The sequence below is a fragment of the Martes martes genome (assembly GCF_963455335.1).
Source record: "Martes martes genome assembly, chromosome: 1".
Classification (NCBI taxonomy): Eukaryota; Metazoa; Chordata; class Mammalia; order Carnivora; family Mustelidae; genus Martes; species Martes martes.
Genome location: NC_137888.1, coordinates 59,574,035 through 59,597,521, shown reverse-complemented (window position 1 = coordinate 59,597,521; position 23,487 = coordinate 59,574,035). Strand labels below are relative to the sequence as shown.

The 23,487-nt window shown below is 36.6% G+C and overlaps 1 protein-coding gene and 1 pseudogene across 3 annotated transcripts in view; one reads left to right on the top strand and one right to left on the bottom strand.

The window, feature by feature from the left end:
- The window catches only part of NAA50 (N-alpha-acetyltransferase 50, NatE catalytic subunit), a 32,913-nt gene extending 20,025 nt beyond the window's left edge, over window positions 1–12,888 (top strand). Inside the window, exons 2-5 of one of the 2 annotated variants that reach the window (XM_080806622.1) lie at window positions 10,096–10,232; window positions 10,640–10,759; window positions 11,184–11,250; window positions 12,296–12,888. In XM_080806622.1, the coding sequence (XP_080662748.1) occupies window positions 10,096–10,232; window positions 10,640–10,759; window positions 11,184–11,250; window positions 12,296–12,473 (502 nt within the window). In that variant the 3' untranslated portion in view covers window positions 12,474–12,888. The remainder of the gene's footprint in view (window positions 1–10,095; window positions 10,233–10,639; window positions 10,760–11,183; window positions 11,251–12,295) is intronic. The other variant, XM_080806623.1, reaches the window with a different exon arrangement.
- On the bottom strand, window positions 4,661–6,160 carry LOC308350532 (large ribosomal subunit protein eL32-like; annotated as a pseudogene). The gene is made up of 2 exons: window positions 6,147–6,160; window positions 4,661–5,094 (listed from the first exon to the last, which is right to left on the bottom strand). The product of its transcript is annotated as a large ribosomal subunit protein eL32-like (transcript).
- Window positions 12,889–23,487: the final 10,599 nt, after the last annotated feature.

Sequence of the window (23,487 nt, the reverse complement as noted above, 5' to 3'; positions counted from 1 at the left end):
TATACCTTTTGCCCCTCTTTTTCTTCTTTTTCTGTTATCTCAGTTATTCTAATATTGTTTCATCTTATAGTGTCACTTATCTCTCGAATTCTCCCCTCGTGGTCTAGTAGTTGTTTATCTCTGTTTTTCTCAGCTTTATTCTCCATCATTTGATCTTCTGTATTACTAATTTTTTCTTTTGCCTCATTTATCGTAGCAATTAAATCCTCCATTTTTGAATGTACCTCATTAATAGCTTTTTTAATTTCAACTTGGTCAAATTTTAGTTCTTTTATTTCTCCAGAAAGGGATTTTATTTCTTCAAAAAGGGAATCTCTAGTATCTTCTGTGCTTTCTTCGAGCCCAGCTAGCATCTTTATAGTCATCATTCTGAACTCTAGTTCTTTTTTTTTTTTTTTTAAAGATTTTATTTGTTTATTTGACAGAGGTCGCAAATAGGCAGAGAGGCAGGCAGAGAGGGAGAGGGGAAAGCAGCTTCCTTGGTGAGCAGAGAGCCTGATGTGGGGCTCGATCCCAGGACCCTGGGATCATGACCTGAGCTGAAGGCAGAGGCTTTAACCCACTAAGCCACCCAGGTGCCCCCTGAACTCTAGTTCTGACATCCTACTAATGTCTGTACTTACTAGGTCCCCAGCAGTCGGTACTGCCTCTTGTTCTGTTTTTTGAGGTGAGTTTTTACGTCTTGTCATTTTCTCCAGAGAAGAATAGATGAATGAGAGAACAAAATGCTAAAAGGGTAACAACGACCCCAGGAGAACACACACTAACCAAATCAGAATACATGTGAAACCTGGGGGAGAAGAAGGAAAAAAAAATATGATTAGGCTGGTGAATAGAACAGAGCCACACACGTGATTTCGGGTGTATTTTGGTATGTTAGAAAAAACTGCCTCCCAAAATTTTAAAGAAAAAAAAACATATATATATATACATATATATATGTGTGTGTGTGTGTGTGTGTGTGTGTGTATGGGTAAAACGATGAAGGGATAGAGTATGACTGTAATAATGAAAATTTAAAAAGATTTTTAAAAAGGAATTGATAAGAAGTTAGTTGAAAAAAGGAAAAAAAAAAAAAGGAGAGTATGTAATCAGGCTGGAGACTAGAACAAATCCAAAGCCATATCCCAGAGTTAGGGTATATTTTGGTATATTAGAAGATAACTGTATCCCAAAATTTTAAAGAAAGAAAAACTTATATGTGTACAGAAAAAATAAGGTTAAATACAATGAAGGGATAGACTATGACTATAAAAATGGAAATTAAAAAATATTTCTAAAAGGTATTGATGAAATAGTTACAATAGGAAAGATTAAAAAAATAGAAAAAGAAAAAAATAAATTTTAAAAATTTAAGTTTGAAAGACTAAAGAGTCACGGGAAAAAAGCCATGAATTCTGTGTGCTGAATTCGCCCAGCACTGGTGGTCTGCAGTTCTCTTTGATCAGTAAACCTGGTCTTGGCTGGATGTTCTTGCTGATCTTCTGGGGAAGGGGTCTCTTGCAGGATGGAATTGCAGTGCCCTTGCCAGGGGCCAGGCTAAGGAGTCTGCTCGGTTTGCTCTCGGTAGCTTTTTTCCTCTTAAAGCTTTCTATACAGTTTGCAGGACTATGATAAAAATGGCAGCCTCCCAATCTCCAGGAGCTAGAGCTCGCCCCCAGTCCCCTTCAGAGAGCCCTCAGAGAAAAACAGTCGCTCCTCTCTCCCTGGTTTCTGGCCGTGCTCTGTGTTCTCCAGGCCTGTGACCAAGTATTTCTATCTCTGGCATATGGCCCCATTTGGAGTCTCCAAATCCAGCAGATTACTGCAGCACCCTCCTGCGCTGCTCCTCCCGGTTGGGGGTCGAAGTCTCCCTCCCGGGTCTGCCACTTGTAGGGTCCCAGCTCAAAGTGTAGTGGTCTGACTCTGCCTCACATCATGCATTAAGGTAACCCCAAACTTAGAGCCCCCTCCTCAGCTTTGTTTCTGCAGCTGGCCTCCCCACTGTGATACCTGGGAGTCTGCTGCACTGAGGCACCTCTGGTCTTTCTGTGATCCCACAGGTCCTGAGACCACACTGTCCCAGTGAGGGCTCCACCCCCCACTTAGCCTCTGGAGCATATCCCTCTTGCAGAGTAGACTTCTGAAAGTTCGATTTTGTGCTGTACTGCTCTGCTCCTTGCTGAGAGCCAGCCCCTCTCCCTGTGGTCTCTCTTCTATATCATCTCAGATTCACTTCTCCACATGTCCTACCTTCCAGAATGTGGTCACTTTTCTCTTCATAGAATTGCTGCTCTTCTCTTTGATCTCCTGTTAAGTTTGTAGGTGTTCAGAATGGTTTGATAACTATCTAGCTGAATTCCTGCTATCATGAAATTTCAGTCTCGTACTCCTTCGCCATCTTGCTCCTCCTCAAGATTTTATTTATTTATTTGACAGAGAGACACGGTAAGAGAGGGAACATAAGTAGGGGGAGTGGGAGAAAGAGAAGCAGGCTTCCTGCTGAGCAATGAGCCCAATGTGGGGCTCCATCCCAGGACCCTAGGATTATGACCTGATCCAAAGGCAGATAGATGCTTAACGACTGAACTACCCAGGTACCACCACTCCCCCCCCCTGCCATTTTGTTTTAAATGGGCAAGAGTTGAATAGCTCCTTTACCAAAGAAGTTACATGAATGACAGAGAAATAAATGAAAATATACCCAATATCATTTGTTATTAGGGACATGCAGATTAAAACCACGATGAAATGTGATTTTGAAATGAAATGAACAGTTAGAATGGCATACATTTTTAAAGTGCCATTTTTAAAGTGCCAAATGCTGAATGCAAAACAACCAGAACTCTCATACACTTATCACCCAACATTACCTCTCTTAATCAAGAGAAATTATAAAAACAGAAGAACCTATAGAGGAATGTGTATGTAGACCTAGATGCCTTTCAATAAAAGGAGAAACAGTGGTATATCCATACTGTGCAATACTACTCAGCATAACAAGGAAGGAACTATTGATACAGCAGTGTGGTGAATCTCAAAGTCGTTATGTTGAATGAGGGAGCCAAGCAAATGGCTATGTATTCATGTGATTCCATTTATGTGACATTCTTGAAGAAGCAAAGATACGGGGAACAGAAAACAGATTAATGGTTGCCTGGGAGTGGTGTTACAGTTGCAACTCTATGGAGGGCCATGAGGGAGATTTTTGGGGTGATGGGACCTTTCTGTATCTTGATAGTTGTTATACATGTTTGTCAAAACTCAGAATTATACACTAAGAAAAGTGAATTTAATTTTATGTAAACTTTAAAACATTTTTTTAAAGCCAAGAATGAAAATTGATCCCTCAAATAAGGCTTGAGAAATAAAGGAACAACTAAGAGTACATACAGAAAATTTGCAAGCTGGTGGACTTGAGTAGGCTACATCAGTAATTACATCAAGTGTAGACAGACCAAATGCTTCAATTGTCAGTGCTTGCTTTGGCAGTATATATACTAAAATTGGAATGATAGAAGATTAGCATGACTCAATGTGATGACATTTTCCACCTTTTTCTATCATGCTATTTTATTTTTATTCTTTTTTATTTTTCTTTTAATGATTTCTTTCATTCATTCATTCATTCTTTCACTCAAGATCGAGAGCCCATGTGCCTGCGGAAGGTCAGAAGGGAGTGGGAGGGATGGGGATAAGGAGACTGGCACTGAGTGTGAAGCCAAACGGAGGAATCATCCCACAAGTCTGAGAGCCTGACCTGAGCCAAAACCAAACCAAGAGTCGTTCACTCAACCAACTGAGCCACCCAGGCATGGGTGGCTTATGGTATTTTAATACATAAAAGTAATACCTGGACATTGTATAGTATTTAGAAAAAAGAACTGTAGTAAAAATACTCCCATTGTCAGATTAGAGGAATAAGACTTAAGTATGTGCTTTTTACAAAAGACACTTTAAATTACAAGGACATAGAAGAGTTGAAAGTAAAAGATGATAAAAGATAAATGATGCAGCCTTGATTAGAAGAAAGTAGTATGTCTGTATAAATGAACAAAGTAGATTTTAAGACAGGGACTATTACAGCAAAAAGAAGGACATTTCAAAAGGATAACAGGACCAGTTCATCAATTTATAACGTCCCAAATATTCTCTTAAAATAACTTGGAAATACATGAAGCAAACATTGACAAAATTCAAGAGTAAGAAGGAACACTTCCAAACTTTGTTCAAGGCCAAACATAATCCTGATTGATAAGAATGCATATCCAGGAACAGTACAAAGAAAAACAGATTTCTCAGAATAAACTTTCTTGAGGTATCATTTAAATAAGGTAAGAGAGTAATCGGCAGTCAAAGATGGAGAGGCTATCAACAGAGAAAGCTGCAGGGGAAGCAGATTTGGGGGGGGGGGGTCAAAGATCTAGTGTTGGATATATTTAATTTGAGGTGTCTGCTGTAGATGTTTTGGAGTTTAGGAGTGATTTCTAAGGAAGAGACAGATTTGGAAGATGGCAGCATTAAAGCAGTAAGATAATGAGATTGAGGCAGCAAGAGAATAAGTGTAGGTAGAGAAGATAGCTAAGTACCATCCTGATGTGCAAGCCCCTTATAAAATTGGTGGTTCTTCCTCTCCAATCCCAGCTTCCACATTTACAGAAAGAACACCTTTTTTGTAGTTTTATGGTTTTATTAACATAAATGCAACTTGCGTATAAGCTGTCTGCATTCATTTTCTTTGCTGCGCAGCCTGGCATTGGGACTGATTCCTCTGATGGTCAGCTGACTGCTCTTTCCACAATGTCTTTGTGGTTCTTGGAGGAGATGTTATGAACAGTCTGTGCACAGTAAGATTTATTGCATGTTAACAGCACTTCAAGCTCTTTGACCTTGTGGACTAGGGACTTCTGGAGGCTGCTGGATAACATGTGGGTTTTTTCTTGTTGCTCTTATAATCAGTGTTGGACATCAAGATCTGGCCCTTGAATCTTCTGTACACCCTATTATCAATGCCTCAGTTTCAGCCAGTTGCAGTTAATTTTGGCATATTGATCCGACTGATGAGGAATGAATTTCTTGGTTCACTTTTTAACAATCTTGGGCTTCACCAGAGGCCTGAGGATGGCCGTGTTGCCAAGTTAAGAGTAGGAGATGGCTGGACCCTCAGCAGGTAGCCCAGAGGAAGAGAGCCACAGAGTACATTTTGTTCTTCCAAATCAAACTGCCTGTAATTTTAGGAACATATCATTGCTGTTTTGTTCATGTTCTACATTCTTTTTAGAATTCATTTCTTGGTGCACCTGGGTGACTCAGTCAGTTAAGCAACTCCCTTCAACTTAGGCCATGATCCTGGAGTCCCACATGGAGCCCCAGGTCAGGGCTACCTGCTTAGTGAGGAGTCTGCTGCTTCCTCTCCCTCGGCCCCTCCCCTCCTCATGTTCTGTCTTTCTCACTCTCAGATCTTTTTTTTTTTTTTTTTTCCATTCATTTCTTGGGGCACCTGAGTGGCTCAGTCTCTTAAGTGTCTGCCTTCCACTCAGGTCACGATCCCAGAGTCCTGGAATTGAGCCCCACATTGGGCTCCCTGTTCAGTGGAAGCCTGCTTCTCCCTCTCCCTCTGCTGCTCCCCTTGCTTGTGCTCTCTCTCTCTGTCAAATAAATAAAATCTTTTTTAAAAATTTCATTTCTTGGCTTCCTACAGAACAAACTTAGTCACCCTTCACATCTGATCCGAGGATTACTTTCATTCTAGTATTTTTTTTTTACTTTGTGTGCATGTGTTACTACTAAGACATTGTATTTTATATATATTATGTATGTGTATTATATGTATAAAATTGTGTGTGAATATGTGCAGTATACACACTCAAGACACTGTATTTTGCATTCCAGGTGTTAGCACATAGGTGTTCAAATATTTATTGAAATACCTGATTTGTGCTTTGAATAGGCAACTATTATGTTCATAAGAGCTTCAGAAAATTATAGATTCACACATAGAACTCTTGGACACTCTCTTTAATTTTCTATAGAGACTTTGGAATTCCTGGGGGTTTTTTTGGAATTCCTTTTGACTTACTATAAAAATTCTTTTAGCTTCTAAAAGCTTGTTGATTGTTTATAATCATGGTCTCATTTTCTTGACATTTCTGTATAGCCCTCTATACCTTTGATACAACATGTTCTTTGCTAAATTATATGTACAAGTTGCTGTTACTCTGATATATTTAGAATATCCACATCTTAAAATAATTCAGAGCTAAGTGATCAAGATTACAGAAGTATTCCATTTCATTCAGGCATATCATGTTCGTGAAAGATAAACTGTATTTGAAAGTGAATTTTGCTGACAAAGTTATATTTAAGATATTTCTTAAACAGCTACCAAACAATATGAATAGTATCTCAATTCTGTTTTGAAATATGTATGTATATATATATATATATGTGCATAGAAAAATACAGGAAGACTATGCATCAAAGTTATTTCTGGTAATAGTCTTTCGGATATTTTCACTTCCTAAGTCATTTCTATGGTGATGGACTTTTTTTTTTTTAATCAAGAGTTGTATGTTTTTTTTAATTAGGCAGGAAAAGATTAAGCTGCCTGTTCCCTAATGATTTAATACAGTGTTCTGTATTTGAATAGGCTTGATCTGCCTACTCCAATGGAAACATTTTAAGTAATTAATTTTTATTAGATTTCATCTAGCACATTGAACCATACCACCTTTTCCTTCTGTATGAAGTTAAGAAATACCTGGTTATTATCCTTTTAAAAATTATAAAGATACTTGAAGCCCGACAATTACCTAGAAACCATTTATTTTAAAGTTTTTATATATTTTTAAGTAATCCCTGTACCCAGTGTGGGGCTCAAGCTCATGACCCCAAGATGAAGAGTTGCATGCTCTTCCAACTGAGCCAGCCAGGCGCCCCACCTGGAAATCATTCTTAAACTTTTTTTAAAAAATCATGTTCTTTCACTTAAAATTTAGAAGCTTGACTTCCTAGGTTAAATTTTTCTTTATTGTTTACGGTTAGACTTTATAATGTGGTTTTTCAATGACTTGAAATACAGAGTCTGACTCTTAATTGCAGTGGATAATATTTAAATACTGTGCTCTGAATATAATAAATAAATGCTATATTATATTTAAAATATATTACTGTACCAAATTTGGGGTGCTATACTCAGTTAAAGAGTAGCATTATGCTAAGTGAAGTAATTCGGAAAGACGAACACTGCATGGTATTACTTATATGTGAAATCTACAAATTAAAAAGTCAAACTCATAGAAACAGAGAGTAGATAAGTGGTTGCCAGGGTCAGGGGAATAGGCAGAAATTGATAAAAAGGTACAAATTTGTAGCTGTAAAATGAATAAGGTCTGAGGATCTAATGCATATAATTGAAACTTGCTAAGAGAGTAGACCGTAAGTGTTCTTACAAAAAAATGCAAGGTGATAGATTAATTAACTAAATGATAGGAATCCTTTTGCTAAAGAAAGGAGCACAGAGTGTAGGTGACATGTCATCCCTGTACTTTTTTTTTTTTTAAGATTTGTTTATTTCAGAATGGGGGAGGGGTTGAGGGAAAGGGGGAGAGAGACTCCTAAGTGGACTCTGCACTGAGCTGGGAACCTAATGCAGGATTTGAGCTCATGACCCTGAAATATCCACCACCTAAGCAGAAACCAAAAGTCCGATGCTTAACTGACTCTGCCACCCAGGGACTCCATGTTCTCTGTATTTTAAGGGGTCTGTATTTTACAGTGTAACTTTATCTGCTTATAAAAGGTCTGTCTGTGAGAGGTAGATGGTGGGTAAGTGAACCTAAGTAGGTTTTAATCAGAAAAAGTAAAATGTTATTTACTCAGCCTTAAAGAAGAGAAAGCCAGGATCCTGCTTTAATGAAAAGGGGAGTTGTTCTATGAATGAGATATTCCCTAGTTAAAGAGGACCTGAATCTCACAAAAGGAATTCATTTTAGATGTGAAATACTTAGGAGAGGCCATATTTACTCATATTTACTTTATGTGTCTAGAAATTGGAAGAAAATATACCAAAGAAAACTCTGTTTTTTACTATGGTGTTTGCATCTTAAGAATTTGTGTGGCTACTAAGAAATGGCTCAGATTTTAAGAAAATATGCAAGATATACAAGGGTGATGGGTATAGTAAGTAATAAAAAACAGCATAAAAATGAAATAATTGAAGCAAGAAGGCTAAAGTTCCAAATGGGCGTTATGGTCTGTATTCTGTTTTCTAATAATCTGAATTGTAACATTTCAGAGAATACTGTTTTTAAAATTACCCACCATTCTTTTATTATTATTATTGATTGTATTTTTAATAATCTCTTCACCCAACATGGCCATGATTCAAACTTAAAACCATGAGATCAAGAGCTTCATCATGTTCTACTGAACTGAGCCAGCCAGGCGCCACCCACGATTCTGATCACACACTTTTTGTATATTGTTTAAAGCATTTTTTTCTGTATATTAACAAAAGCTGTTTTAGATATTTATATATTACATATATTTAGAATGTGTTTCCCCCCTGCCCCCCCCCACCATAAAACAATGTATCAGTGTTTCTCTGCTAATAATGTTAATGTATCATGCATGCTTTATTTAACCAGTTCTCTATTGGGGACACTTAGGTTTTTCTTTTTTACCATTATAAAAGTGCGGTGATTAACATTTTCGTTTAGTCATTCCTCCAACAATTTTCAAAACCTGTATGCATATGGTGCAAATTATTAATTAGGGTGTGTTGTTTGCTTTCCTGGCTATTGACTAATGCCATTGTGATCTGGAACTAGCACCTAGCACTGAGTAGGACCCACATTTTCTAGCTACTTGGGTGGCATCAGATTGTTTTTATTTTTCAACTCGTTTTTATTTTGATTTGATCTTATTTAAAGAATTTTGTCATCTTATTTAAAGAATTAAAAGTCACTATTGTGATTCTTCAGAAGGCCAATAATGTATGTAAGCAACTCTACTAATGATAATGTTAGTGGTATTCAGGTTTGTCTTTCATTCATATTTGATCAACCTTTAGTTTACGGTAGTGATACTGACTTGAGCTGTTAAAAAATCCTTTCGTTGATGGCCTAGAGGCAACATGGCTTTGTTACTGTGAGTCTGAATCTTTTTAGCCTTAACTCTTTTCCCTGGAACCAGTTGTTTTGATTACATACTTTTTTTAGGAATACTTCTGTTGCATTCTTGATAAGTAAAGCTCCCCCCCCCATGTGGATTCCTTTGTTTCATTTCTAGAGATTCTGCTTCTGAAAGTGGGGTGAAGTCCAGGAATCTGGATTTGGAAAACCACCCCAAATGACTGTTGTGGGGTGTTCCTAGCTCAATTAGTAGAATATACATAACTTTTGCCTATTTGGATTATTTTTTCAGGATAAGTTTCTGGAGTAGAATTACTTCCATAAAGGAGATGTACCTCTCAGGCTTTTTTTTTTTTACTTTTAAAAATATTTTATTTATTTATTTGACAGAAGACACAGCGAGAGAGGAAACACAAGCAGGGGGAGTGGGAGAGGGAGAAGCAGGCTTCCTGCTGAGCAGGGAGCCTGCTGCAGGGGACTCAATCCCAGGATCCTGGGATCCACCCGAGCCAAAGGCAGAGTCTTAATGACTGAGCCTCTCAGGCTTTTTGATGCATAGTACTAGAGTGTCTTCCAGAGATACTCTATCTGTTTACATTTTTGCCATTCCCATTTGCCACCCCCTTGCCAACATTTGGTATCATCAGTCCTTTCGATCAGTAATAGATGTTTAATTTTTCTGAACTGTAAACTACAAGGAAAATTTTGGCATTTATATAGAATATTAGTCTGGCCTTCTTAGTAATTGTCGTTTACCATATTTATCTCTAAATGTATACAGTTGTTTGAAAGCTACAAATTGAATTTGGATGGAATGGCTAGCATAATCTTATAAATGGTAGTCTTTCTAGGAGTATAGAGTCACTATGAAAGGTTGGATTTATCAGTCATATTAAAAAAAAACTTCGTAGTCTTCTAAGAATGTTCATCATAACAAATAAAGCTAATTATATTTTATTGAGTACATTTTGATTTGTTCCAGTAGCCGGATCGAGCTGGGAGATGTGACACCACACAATATTAAACAGTTGAAGAGACTAAACCAGGTCATCTTTCCAGTCAGCTACAATGACAAGTTCTACAAGGATGTGCTGGAGGTTGGCGAGCTAGCAAAACTTGGTATAATATGTTTTTTCCCCCCTTCATTTGTTTGTTGGTATTCTTGACCCTAGTTTTTAATATTAGAGCAGAGTTAACTAATTTAATTTCCTTATTTTACAAGTGAGGAAATGGTGATTCAGGTTCGGAGAAAAAATCTCAAACCAAGACAGTACTTGAATTTTAAAAGGAAATGCCAAATGTCTTCTCTGCTTTAATGTGTGCCTGTGTTTTCACATATTTGTGTTTACTCTAGAAGAGACTTAAATCCCTAAAAAGTAGGAAATTTTTGAAGCTACTGCTATTCAGAATAGCTGATAAAATTTCTGGCCAATAGCAATAATTTAGTTCTTATAGAAGGGGAGGAAGATTGAATAAAATATGTTATTCTGTCTTTGAACTTTATATTTTTATATTTTCCATGGCAGCCTATTTCAATGATATTGCAGTAGGTGCAGTATGCTGTAGGGTGGATCATTCACAGAATCAGAAGAGACTTTACATCATGACACTAGGATGTCTGGCACCATACCGAAGGCTAGGAATAGGTAATTTTAACTTGTGTTTTTTTTTTAATTTGTTTAGAGAAATGTAAATACATGATTACTGTTTCTGACCCAGTGAGTCAAACCATTTCTTTTGGGAATATTGGGAAAGAATTACTGAATTATGTAAGGTGGAAAATAACTTTATTAACATATTTCAAGTGGAAGCCCTATATAAATTTGTTACCAGTGTCCCCTTTGCTTTTTTGTTTTCCTTTTACATGGAAGGGCTTGTATATGTAAAGGTTGCTTTTCTGCTATGAGTTTTAAACATATATAGATAATGTAGGGAAAGAAGAAATTTTTTAAAAATCGGTTGTCTCGTGTTTACCTCAAGTTCTGTTAAGACCCAGTGTTAAGATGGCAGTTAGATGTGTAAAGATTGATTTTTATGAAATTACTTATTTGTTGTTTGTCTTGTTAATAGGAACTAAAATGTTAAATCATGTCTTAAACATCTGTGAAAAAGATGGCACTTTTGACAACATCTATCTGTAAGTATATTTAATGTTCTTACCTAAAGAATTTAATAGACTGGCAATAGAAATCTTTACTAGAAACTTTAAAATCTGGTTACTTATTTCATTGTCTTTTGGAAAAGCCATGGAAGTAGTGGTTATGAAGTTTTCTTTTGTTTCAATAATAGATAAGGAATCTGAGATAAAACATTATCATTTTGCTTTGTTCGTTGGGGTGGGAGCACCAAAGTCACAGAGTAAACCAAGATTAAAACTCAAGTCTTCATAATTGAAGAATTAGTATCATTAATACTACTTTTCTCATCTTATCCATTCTCTAGGTTCTGTTTAAGGTTCTCAGTGATATGTTCATTAGTAGTAGAGTTTAATAATCAAAATCAGAGAGTACCTAGCTGATATCATATTAATATAATATCAATAGTATAGAACTCAGATTAAGAGCCAAGGTTAGATCACAACTATGGATTTTTTATAATAAGGGTATTAAGATTTTTCTCATTTTAACTTTTGACAGTGGAAGAGAGTAAATTATATAATGCTATTTTGAAGAGTACTTGAGAAAGCTCAAATTATTTATTTTCAAAATATAGCATATTTTTTATAAATCAGGGAGGATATATTCAGGCATTTGAGAGCCTAGTTATGTTATTTTTCTGTCATTTTTCTTTCTGCGTATGTTAATATGGTCTTTGAATCATCCTTACGGTTATTTCCCCATTTTTAGTTACTGGAATCTTTTTTTCCCCTTGCAGTGAAAAATGTTATGCTAGCTAGGGTACTTTGCCCTTTGTTGATTGTAAGAGTAAACACTATTTCTGAGACTCCTAACCTCAGCCAGCTATCTTGCAAATGTAATAGTTAGGTTAAAAGTGTACATTTGTCATCAGGTTTTTCTGAGATGAATACCTAATCTTTTTTGATTGCTAGTAATTATGAGGAGAATCTAACAGATGTGTGCAGTATTCTGGCTCTAACCAATTTGAAACTATTTGTGGAGAATATACAAAAGCTGATGGAATCTTTTTCCCCCCCCCCCCCGTGATACCCTCCTATATCTTAGGCATGTCCAGATCAGCAATGAATCAGCAATTGACTTCTACAGGAAGTTTGGCTTTGAGATTATTGAGACAAAGAAGAACTACTATAAGAGGATAGAGCCCGCAGATGCTCATGTGTTGCAGAAAAACCTCAAAGTCCCTTCTGGCCAGAATGCAGATGTGCAAAAGACAGACAACTGAACAAATTAGAAATGAACTTTCTTGCACTTGCTTGTCGCCAAATAAAAGAGAGGCCCATTGATTTTTTTTCCCCCCTCTTTCTTTCTCCCCCCTTTCTTGTTCTTGTTCGTCCTCCTTTCTTTCTTTTTCTTTCCTCTAGAAAATGTTTAATACTTCCAAGGACTTTCAAAATTAATCATGTTTGGATTGTTTTAGTTTTCTTATTTTTGTGAGGTGGTTTGATTGTAGGAAGGAGGAGGTATAGATCTGTTTGGTTTCACAGTTAAGATACATATGGTCCCAAAAATTTGGGTGTCGGTGTCAATTTTTTTTAATCTCCTGCTTTCACATTGAAGGGCAGAGCCTACAAAATGTTGTATATATCAGAAGACAAAAAGAAACAGCAGCAATATCTTGTTCTGTAATTCAAAGACAAGTTTAGTGTGTTTGTGGTACTTTGGGTTTTTCAAGACTGGGATACTAATCCCTTGACATTGCCTTCACTCCACCTTTTGTCCTTCTGAGTGTTGTCTCAGGAGTTGGACCATTGTTATCCTTGTAAGAAATACTAAGCTTATATTTTTTTTTTTTTTAAGCAATTATTTCTTTCTTCCTCGCTGAGGGTAGGCGGGACGGTTTGGGTAGGTAGTATTTTACTTTGGTCTCAGTATTTGAGTTAAACTGCTTTTTGCTAATGAGTGGACTGGTTGTTAGCAGGTTTATTTTTCCTGCTGTTGATTGTTATTAGTGGCATTAACTTTTAGAGTGTGGCTGGTGAGATTAATTTTTTTTAATATCCCAGCTAGAGATATGGCCTTTAACTGACCTAAAAAGGTTTGTTGTGATTTACTTTTTTGTGTGTATCCTCTCTTTTTTCGTGTCTTCAGTAAACCCACAATAGTTAGTCTAACTTTAAAAATGGGAGTTGATGTCCTTATAGGTCAGTACCCCTAAGATAAACCTGAAGCAGGTATTGTCTCTTGGACATATTAAAAAACACCTAAAAGGAAGCTTAGATAGACTCGTGGCACAATAAATGCATTTAATGCCAGCTAATGCGGACTATTAAAAGCGAGGCCACAGAGCATTTGATTATATAGGGAAGAATATCTAGACAGTATTTTTGAGAATAACATAGCTGTGCTATTGCTTATCTGTTGGAGAACATCCCAGATTTGCTTATTTTCTGTGCCTATGATATTGAGCTTAAGGATTTGAGGGGGCAATTGTTAAACATATTGCTTCTATTCTTGGGAAAATAGAAGTTCAGAAGTGTTAATAACAAATGTCACTGTGACCTCCTCTACTGATGGGACTGGTTTATGCCAGAGCATTTTCTGGCACATAAGGAGTGGCTTGGATGGCTTGATAACTTTTTGTAAGATAGGAAACATCTGAAATTTCATGTTTTCCTCCATAGCCCCATATTCAATATTTAAAATTTTCTAGATTGCCAATAATAGTGGCCCATGAAATGTTCTCATTAGACTTTAAAACAATACACAGGGCTTGAATTTTCTTGTCATTTGACTTTAAAGGGAAGTTTTTTTCATAAATTTATCCTTATGTACATTCTGATAATAGCAATCTCATCTCTCTAAATATGTTAAATGACAAAATTACACGACGTTGATGCACATTTTATAATCTTTTTTGAGAATGTGAAAGTACAAAGTACAATAGACTTCAGTAATCTTGAGTGCCAAGAGTAATACAGGAAAAGGGAGATAGTTGAATGAGTATATAGGATTTGAATCTTAAGATAGTAAAAATGTAGAAAGACCATGCTGGTTTCTTGGGTATCAGTTTCTTCAGCAGTCCGAGTATGAGCTTAGAAAAAAAGTTAGCATTAAGCACCTTTACCTTCATGGATAAGCTTCAGCTTGCTCTTGCCAAGAGAAGAGTGCTTGAGTTACAGAAGGCATACTTAGTTTGAAGAATTCAGCCTTTTTGTAAACTTCCAGATATCAAAATAGATTTTGATATATAAATGAGTTTTCTGAGATGACACTGCCTCTATTTCTATAACCATTTCACCAGGACTATCTAATCAGTCCTATGAATGTATCCCTAAATGTGGTTATTGAAAACTGAATAGCTGCCTCATGACAATTAAGTACATGTTATTTAAGGAGGGAAAAAAAAATAAATTTTGAATTGAGTATGTAGGCTCCCTATCATTATAGTTTCTTTTTCCACACTAGACAATGACTTTACCTAAATGGTATGTTTGAAAAGGTTAGTTGTCCTACTTCAGACTTGTTTGGAAAGGGTTAATTGTCCTACATCAAACTTGTATTAAGTAATTCCATCCATTTAAGGAAAAGGAGGATGTAGAAGCTGGGCACTAGTTCACATGCCTATGAGTCAGTAAAGACTCGAGTAATGTCCCATATTGAGTTGGCTATTTTGGAGCATAAAAATTGTTGAGGTAAAACAATTCTATTAACTGGAAGATCAGAGCATATATCCATCATATTTTTTAGGACAGATAATTTTTACTATGGGGCAGATAGGTAAAGATTATCCTTATGGTAATTGCATTTAGGTTCTAAAGAAAAGAATCTGCAGAGAAATCTATGCAATAGATAATTTGTCCAGACTAGTTTTCATTTGGGGAAAGAAGTTCTAAAATATCCCCAAAGCAGTTTATTCATCTGTTGAAAGTCCTCCAAAAATAGAACTATTGGGAAACTGTGGTTTCTGGGGTGGAATAGAAAAGCTCCCTCAGTTTTTTGGAGGGGATAACTTTAAAAATACTTAAATGGCAAAGTTTACTTGGTGCAGTTAAAAATTAAACTTGTTGATTTTAACATTGCTGTTACATCTGAAATAAACTTATGTGATGTTCTGGTAGTAATTTATGATGTCTGGTAAATGTCAAAGAAGACCCTGCACTATGTTGAATACTGAGATCAGCAGTTATATGTAGTCATTGTTTACTCTTGGCCATATAGTTTTATTTACTTCAACATTTCTTTAAGATCTAACTTAAACCATTAAAATGGGCCAAGTGCTATCCAGGCCTCCTAATTCAGACCTTTTGGAACTTGGTAGGAATACGGTTGGGTATCTGCAGTTCTCTCCCAGTGTGAGAAAAAAATTAAGATCCAAGGAGAGGTCTTACTGCTGGGAAGTTTAAATGTAATTGTTAAAAACAACTGATACGTTAAGCTATGATCTAATTAGTGTGCATTGACTACAGGTAATGTATATTGAAATTTTTTCTTTTTGTTAGCAGTGTGGAAGGAGTTTGGTAGTTGAGTGAGTTGGGAATGGCTTAAATCTTTTTCTGAATACCAAAGAAACATGAACTTAATATTTTGTTATTAACATAAATTACTTTGGTATCTTAGAAGTGTTGTGATTAGAATTTTGCTCCTTCAGGAAACAACAGGTGATCTTTGCCCAATGTATCTTAGTTACTGTGTGGCACATCATCCCAAAATTCAGCAGCTTAACCACAAACATGTTTGGTCACCCACAGTTTCTGAGTGAGGAATCCAGGAGCATCTTAGCTGGGTGGTTCTGGTTTGAGGTATCATCAGGTTGCAGTGAAATTCAGCCAGGGCCACATCATTGAAGGCTTGGCTAAGGCTGGAGAAGTGACTTCTAAAATGACTTGCTCCACTGGAGAGACTCAGATTTTCACCAAATGGGTGTCTCTCTAAGGCTACCTGGGTGACATGTGGTATCTGGCTTCTCCGAGAAGAAGTGATCCAAGAGAGTTACCAGAGAGCCATATTCTTGTATGACCGATCTTCAGAAGCAACATATTTATTTCTGCTATATTCTCTTGGTCACACAGACCAACCTCTGTACCATCCTGCTACAGCATGGAAAGGGGAGACACAAGGATATAATTAGCAGGAGGTGCGGATCAATGTGGACCTCCTACAACATTATGCTTTGAGAAAATGTTGGGTTTTTTGACAACCAAGACAAGGTAGTTGGGAAGCTTCTGTTACCTTACTCTCTGAAGGGTTTAGTTCCTAAATGAGGGTGAGAAAACACTAATTTACCATTCAGAGCATGAAAAAATTAGGAAGTAGGCCTAAAAGTTCTAACGGTTGAGTTTCGTTGGCTAGATGGTGGTATACAGTCATCTGTCTCCCACATTGTGCTTTTCTAGCTGGGTGATTTGAGCATTTCTGAGTTGGGTACAGCAATAGTAAGGAGTGGTTAGCTTATAAGAATTTTCAGGGAATCATGGCAGAGGGTCCTGAATTGGATTTCCCTTTTAAGGCTATATCATAGGAATTTAGTCCTAGTTTCTGTTGTTACATAACTAACATAGTAACGGGGAAAAAAGTTACATACAACCAAGTAACAGACGTGGGAAAAAGGGCTTGAGTGAGATTTTTAAATGTAGGTGTAGTTAACTTGATAAAACATTGAGGAATGTGACATCAGAAATAATCAGTTACTGGGACAAAATCTCAGCCTTTCCAATTTTCTAAAATACTTGATCCCTTAAGTTAAAAAAACAAAAAAAAAACTTACCTAGAATCAAAGTTTACTCCGGGAATAGTTGGGAACATAAAGTTATTATGAAGCAGTCACTACTTAAACAGCATAGAATTTACTTTTTTTTTTTTTTTAATTATTTCTACACCCAATGTGGGGCTTGAATTTACAACCTGCAAGATCCAAGAGTTGCATGCCCTACCAAGTGAGCCAGCCTGGCACCCTAAGCATAGAATTTAAATCTCAAAGAATTTATGGCCTGTTTTATTACTAAGTGCTGATGAAATCTTAAATTCACCATTTGGGAAGCTACTGTATCAGAATGGAACATTTTGCAGTCTGTGAACTTTGATACTCCTGATTTATTGAAATTTACCACAAAGTTCTCAATAAGGATTTGAACCATCTTTTGAATCATATTTGTCACTAGCAGTCTCCTACACTAAAGTATACCAAAACTATTAGGTACAACATGCAGGTGAAATTTGAATACACAAGTTGAAATAATTTGTATATAAAACAGTGAAATCCAGTAGGGTGACAGTATAGCACCCTCAAAGCAGTTTTGTAACTTTCTGTTCTTACCATCTTCCTGTGTGAGAAAGTTACTTGCCTTTTGCTGAAAAGTTAAAAATTGTTCCTACAAATTAATATTGAGCACCTAATATTGTAAGCTAGGCAGGTAAGAGGGCCTCTTTAAAAGGAAGCAAAATTCTAATTATTTAGAATTCATGTCAAAGTAAAGGCTTGCCTCTACTAAAATGAGCAGAGCCTCCAAGTATGTTGACTTTACCTTAACTTTGGAAGGGACTCGGTTAAGATGAATATTCCCTACATTGACTTGCTTTCTCATAACTTTTTGGTCTGAGTAAAAACAAGAAATGGAATTCCCATAGGCCAAGACTAAAAGTAGGAGAGGGAATGCAAAAGAGATAGGAAGATGCAACAGAAAACATTGAGCTTACTTTGTAGAGGTTCTGCTTTTCCCCCTGGACTCGGCCTAATCCCAGTCTAAACTTCCTTGAGGAAGCTACAATTTAGAAATAGCAGACTAGCTCAAAACTGTCAGCCAAATTAGGAATGACCTTCTACACAATTTGACCTTTTGCACCAGAATCCAGAGTGTAAACTTCTGCATCCCTAGGTCTCCATCATTTTGGTTTTTGATCCCTAACACACCTCTTCCCCTGATGTCGAATATTAAGAATGACCACCCAGGAGCGCCTGGTCAGGTCATGATCTCAGGGTCCTGGGATTGAGGCCTGCACTGGTTTCTCTGCTTAGCGGGGAGCCTGCTTACCCCTCTCTCACTGCCTGCCTCTCTGCCTACTTGTGATCTCTCTGTCAAATAAATAAAAATATTTAAAAAAAAAAGAATATCCACCCATTGGGGACTTTTTATTTATCTGATTATGGTTAAAACACTGTTAACTCCTGCAGTTGTAACTACCACAACTATCCCATACTTACTGGCTTCCCCTTTTCTTGCCAAACCTTTCCACCTACAAAGAATTGTCTAGGGTCTTTACTCTAAATCGAAATTCAGCTAATAATACATTATGACCTGGGGCAAATTTAGGGCATGGTTCCTGGATTATTGTCAGTCTTCAAAATTTAAAAAAATAAAGTGCTCTTTATAACATAGGGCTAAGTTACGCTACCTTACCTGAGATTTGGTGGGGGAGTGTACCCACGATGGGTCAAGCACTAACAACAGAGAAATGAAAATGATGGGCATGGTCCCCTACCCTCATAGGGAACAAATATTTTAGATGCCATGAGGTAGTATGTTGGAATGGGAGGTATAATACCTTTTATAGAATTTTGAGGAAAGCATTTAAGACAGTTTGACTTTGGTTCTCAGTACAAATGACTCTTGTTAATACTGCCCTTTTTACACATGTTAAAAAAAAGGATAATCACTGTAAATGCTATAAAGCTTTGGAATTGAAAAACCTAAGATATCTTAGCAACATTTTAATACAGAACCAACTAAGTTTAATAAACGCTAGACACTGGGCACCTGGGTGGCACAGTTGGGTAAGCCTCTGACTTGATCGCAACTTGGGTCATGATCTCAGGATTGTGAGGTCGAGCCCCGTGTTGGACTCCACACTCAGTGGGGAGTCCGCTTGAAATTCTGTCTCTCCCTCTCCCCCTTGCTCTAAAATAAAAGTAAATTTAAAAATAAGTAAAAGCTAGACACAAGCGTCAAGAGCATTCTGTCAGCACTCGCCAGCTGGAAAACGAAAACTCACAAAGGAGGAGTAAAGTAGTAAAAATTATGAGTTTATGTAAGACCAGAAGTTCCTTTGGAGCTTACTGAGAATTCATGGAAGAGAAGGTAATGCCTCATTCATGGCTGTAAAAGTATAAAGTGCCTCAAAATGTCTGCAGAACACTGAAGTCCAACAGTATTCCGGCAGCTGTATCCTCTGAGGAAATTACAGAAATCACAAAGTTTTAAAAAATATGATCAGGGGCGCCTGGGTGGCTCAGTGGGTTAAAGCCTCTGCCTTTGGCTCAGGTCATGATCCCAGGGTCCTGGGATCAAGCCCCGCATCGGGCTCTCTGCTCAGCGGGGAGCCTGCTTCCTCCTCTCTCTCTGCCTGCCTCTCTGCCTACTTGTGATCTCTCTGTCAAATAAATAAATAAAAATCTTAATAAAAAAATATACAGTCAGATTTAACAGAATTACAAATATATGTAGTAAAAAAGACTGGAAAATATATTAAGCCAACTTTATTTAAAGAGCTCATATTTAACAAAAATATTAAGATCTTAATTTACAGAGGACACTCACAAAGGAAATATAATTAATGGGAAAGAGGATTCTAATAAATAGGCAATTTATTAAAAAAAAAAAAAAAGAAAAGCAACTATGGCTTTGTTTTTGCCTTAATGTTGAGAATTTGAAACATTTCTGCCCTGCCAGGCCTAACCCTACTTCCTTGCAGTGGATTTGTTCATTGCAATAACATTTATTCGGTTTACCACATACCAGGCACTGATGATCAATCATCCATATAAGTTACCTTATTTAATTCACACAGCAGTGTGGTGGTAGGAACTTTCACAAGTTTCATTTTATAGCTTCAGAAACAGGTTTAGAGAAAGTAACTTTCTCAAAGTCACAACTAGTTAAGGGGCTGAGCTGGGATTAGTGTACTCACTACAGTTTGGAGAAATAAATCTTACTGATACAATTACCAAGTTAGGGGAAGCCACCTGTGTAATACTGTTCACAAAGAATGAAATGGAAGCAGCCAAAGTAATAAGGGGCTCCTGGCTGGCTCAGTGGGTTAAGCATTTGCCTTTGGCTCAGGTCATGATCCCAGAGTCCTGGGATCCAGCCCAACACCAGGCTCCCTGCTCAGCAGGGAGTCTGCTTCTCCCTCTCCCTCTGCCACTCTACCTGCTCATTCTCTCTTAAATAAATAAAATCTTTTTTTAAAATGCTGAATAATAAGGGAAGGTTAAAATACAGTATGTCAATATTAACTAGCTCTAAAAGTAATATGACTAAAGTGGGGAAAGGCAAGATATAAAATTGCACTCAACAAAGAATAGATGAGACATAGAAAACAAACCAAAATGAAACTTTAAATCCAAGCACATCAGTCATAACATTGAATGTAAATAGTTTAAATGCCCATTGAAAGGCAAAGATTCTTTATACTGGATATTAAACAAACATACTGGGTATTTTAAAAACAAGCAAACAAAGCTCCCTTTAAGAAACTCACTTTATAAGGGGCAGAGTGGGTTAAGTGTCTGCCTCTTGGTTTCAGCTCAGGTAGTGATCTCAGGGTCCTGACAAGCCCCACCTCAAGCTCCATGCTCAGCATTAAGTCTGCTCGAGGTTCTACCCCTCCCACCCCTTACGCTCTCTTGTGTTCTTTCTCTCTCTCTCAAATAGATAAATAGATCTTTAAATATAAGTGAACTAGTAGGTGCCCTTTACTTTTTTTTTTAAGGCTTTTTTCTTTTGAGAGAGTGTGCCTGTACACACAATGAGGGGGAGGGAGTGGGCAGGGGGAGAGAGAGAATCTTAAGCTGGCTGTGTGCCCATCGCAAAGCCCTATGCCTGAGCTTGGTCTCATGCCCCTGAGATTGTGACCTGACCTGAAGTCAAGAGTCGGAGGCTCAACCCACTGAGCCATCCAGGTGCCCCAGTAGGTTAACTTTAAAGAGAAAAGGATGGAAAAGATATACTATGTAAACATCAATCAAAGGAAAGCTGGAGTGGCCAAATTAATACCAAGGTAGATTCTGGGACAAAATTCATTTCCTGGGATAAAGATGGATATTTATTTATTTATTTAAGATTTTATTTATTTGACAGAGGAAGACACAGTGAGAGAGGGAACACAAGCAGAGGGAGTGGGAGAGGGAGAAGCAGCTTCCCGCTGAGCAGGGAGCCAGATGCCGCTTGATCGCAGGACCCTGGGATCATGATGCCAGCTGAAGGCAAACGCTTAACAACTGAGCCACCGAGGTGCCCCAAAGATGCATATTTATAATAAAAAAATCAATTCATCAGGAAAATATAATCTTAAATGTATACGAACATCATAACAGCTTCAAAATACATGAAGCAAAAACTGACAGGTGAAATAGACAAATCCACAATTAGAATTAGAGATTCCAAACTCCTGGTAAATGATAAGACAGGTAGATAGAAAACAAGTTTAAAAGATGTGAATAACAGTTTTAACCAATGACCTATTAACATGTATAGAATATTTCACCCATCAACATCAGAATATACATTCTTTACAAGTATATAAAGATTATTCTCCCAAATGGACCATATCTTGGGCCATAAAATAAGTCACAATCCCTTTAAGAGAATTAATACCTTGCAAACCATGTTCTTTAACCACACCAGACCAAATCAATAACTAAATTATTAATAGCGAATCTATCTGGAAAATATTTGGAAATTAAACAACATGCTTCTGAATAACTCTTAAGAAAAAATTGCAGAGAAGTTAGAAAAAATTTGAACAGAAGAAAAATGAAAATGATTTATCAAAATTGTGGGATTTAATTAACAAAGTACCTAAAGGATCATTTATAGTATTAAATATATTAATTATTAAATATTATAAATATTAACTTGTTAATGTATTAACATATTAAAGATCTTGACTCAAGAAAATAAGCTTCCACCTTAAGAAACTAGAAAAAGAAGAGCCAGTTAAAGCTAACATGAGCTGAAGGAAGGACATAATAAAAAGTAGAAACTGATAAAATTGAAAACAAAAAAACATAAAAAAAATAAGGGGCACCTGGCTAGCTCAGTCAGTACAGCATGTGACCCTTGCTCTCTGGGTCATAAGTTCGAGCTCCACATTGGGCATATATTTTTCCTTTAGAAAATTAAAAAATAAAATCTTTAAAAAATAAAACCAAAAGTCACTTCTTTGAAAAAATAAAATTTATAAGCCTTTCTTCTAGCCATATTGACTAAAACTGCCCCCCAGACACACACAGGGAAGAAACAAATTACCAACATCGTAATTAAAGAGGGCACATCACTAGAGAACTCACTAGCAATAAAAGGGTAATAGAGGAATATTGCAATCAACTTTATTCAATAAATTCAACAACTTAGATGAAATGGGCAAAATTTTTGAAAGCCACAAATCACTCAGTTCACTCAAGAAGTAGTTCTGCAGTTCTACAAAAGGTTAAACAGTTACCATATGACTCAGCAATTCCAGTCCTACCATATACTTAAGAGAAATGAAAACATATTCACACAAAAACTTGAACATGAATGTTTACAGCAGTATTATTCATAGTAGCTAAGGAGTGGAAGCAACCCAAATGGCCATTAACTGATGAATGAATAAACAAAATGTTCCATATCCATACAATGGAATATTATTCAGCCACTGTGGGTAAATTGTATGGTATGTGAATTATAACTCAATTAAGCTGCCATATATATTACATATACATATATATATGTACATATGTATATATATATGATATTTTTTTAATAAGTAACTTGAATAGCTTTATATGTCTGAAAGAAAGTGTAGCTAAAATCTTTCCCACGGGGGTGCCCCAGTGAATTAAGTGTGGGCTTTCTGGGTTCATCAGGGAGCCTGCATCTCCCTCTCCCCCCACTGCAAGTGTGTGCTCTCTCTCTGTGTCAAATAAATAAATAAAATCTTAAAAAAAAAAGTCCTTCCCACAAAGAATATTTCAGGCTAAGATGACTTGTCTTGTGAATTCTATCAAATATCTATGGAGGAAATAATATACTTTTCAAGAAAACGGTAGAGGAAAGAATGTTGCCTAACTCATTTTATGAGGGCAGCATTATACCAATTATTGGTACCAGTATACCATTACAAGAAACTTGTAAAACATTACAAAAAAACTATAGGCTAATATTCCTCATGAAGACAGGAAAACCCTTTTAAAAAATTAGCAAATCAAATACAGCAATTTATTAAAAGGTTACATCCTGATCAAATAGAATTAGTCCCAGGATTAAAAGGTTAATTTAACAATTGAAAATCAATTGGTGTAATTCATCATATTAACAAAT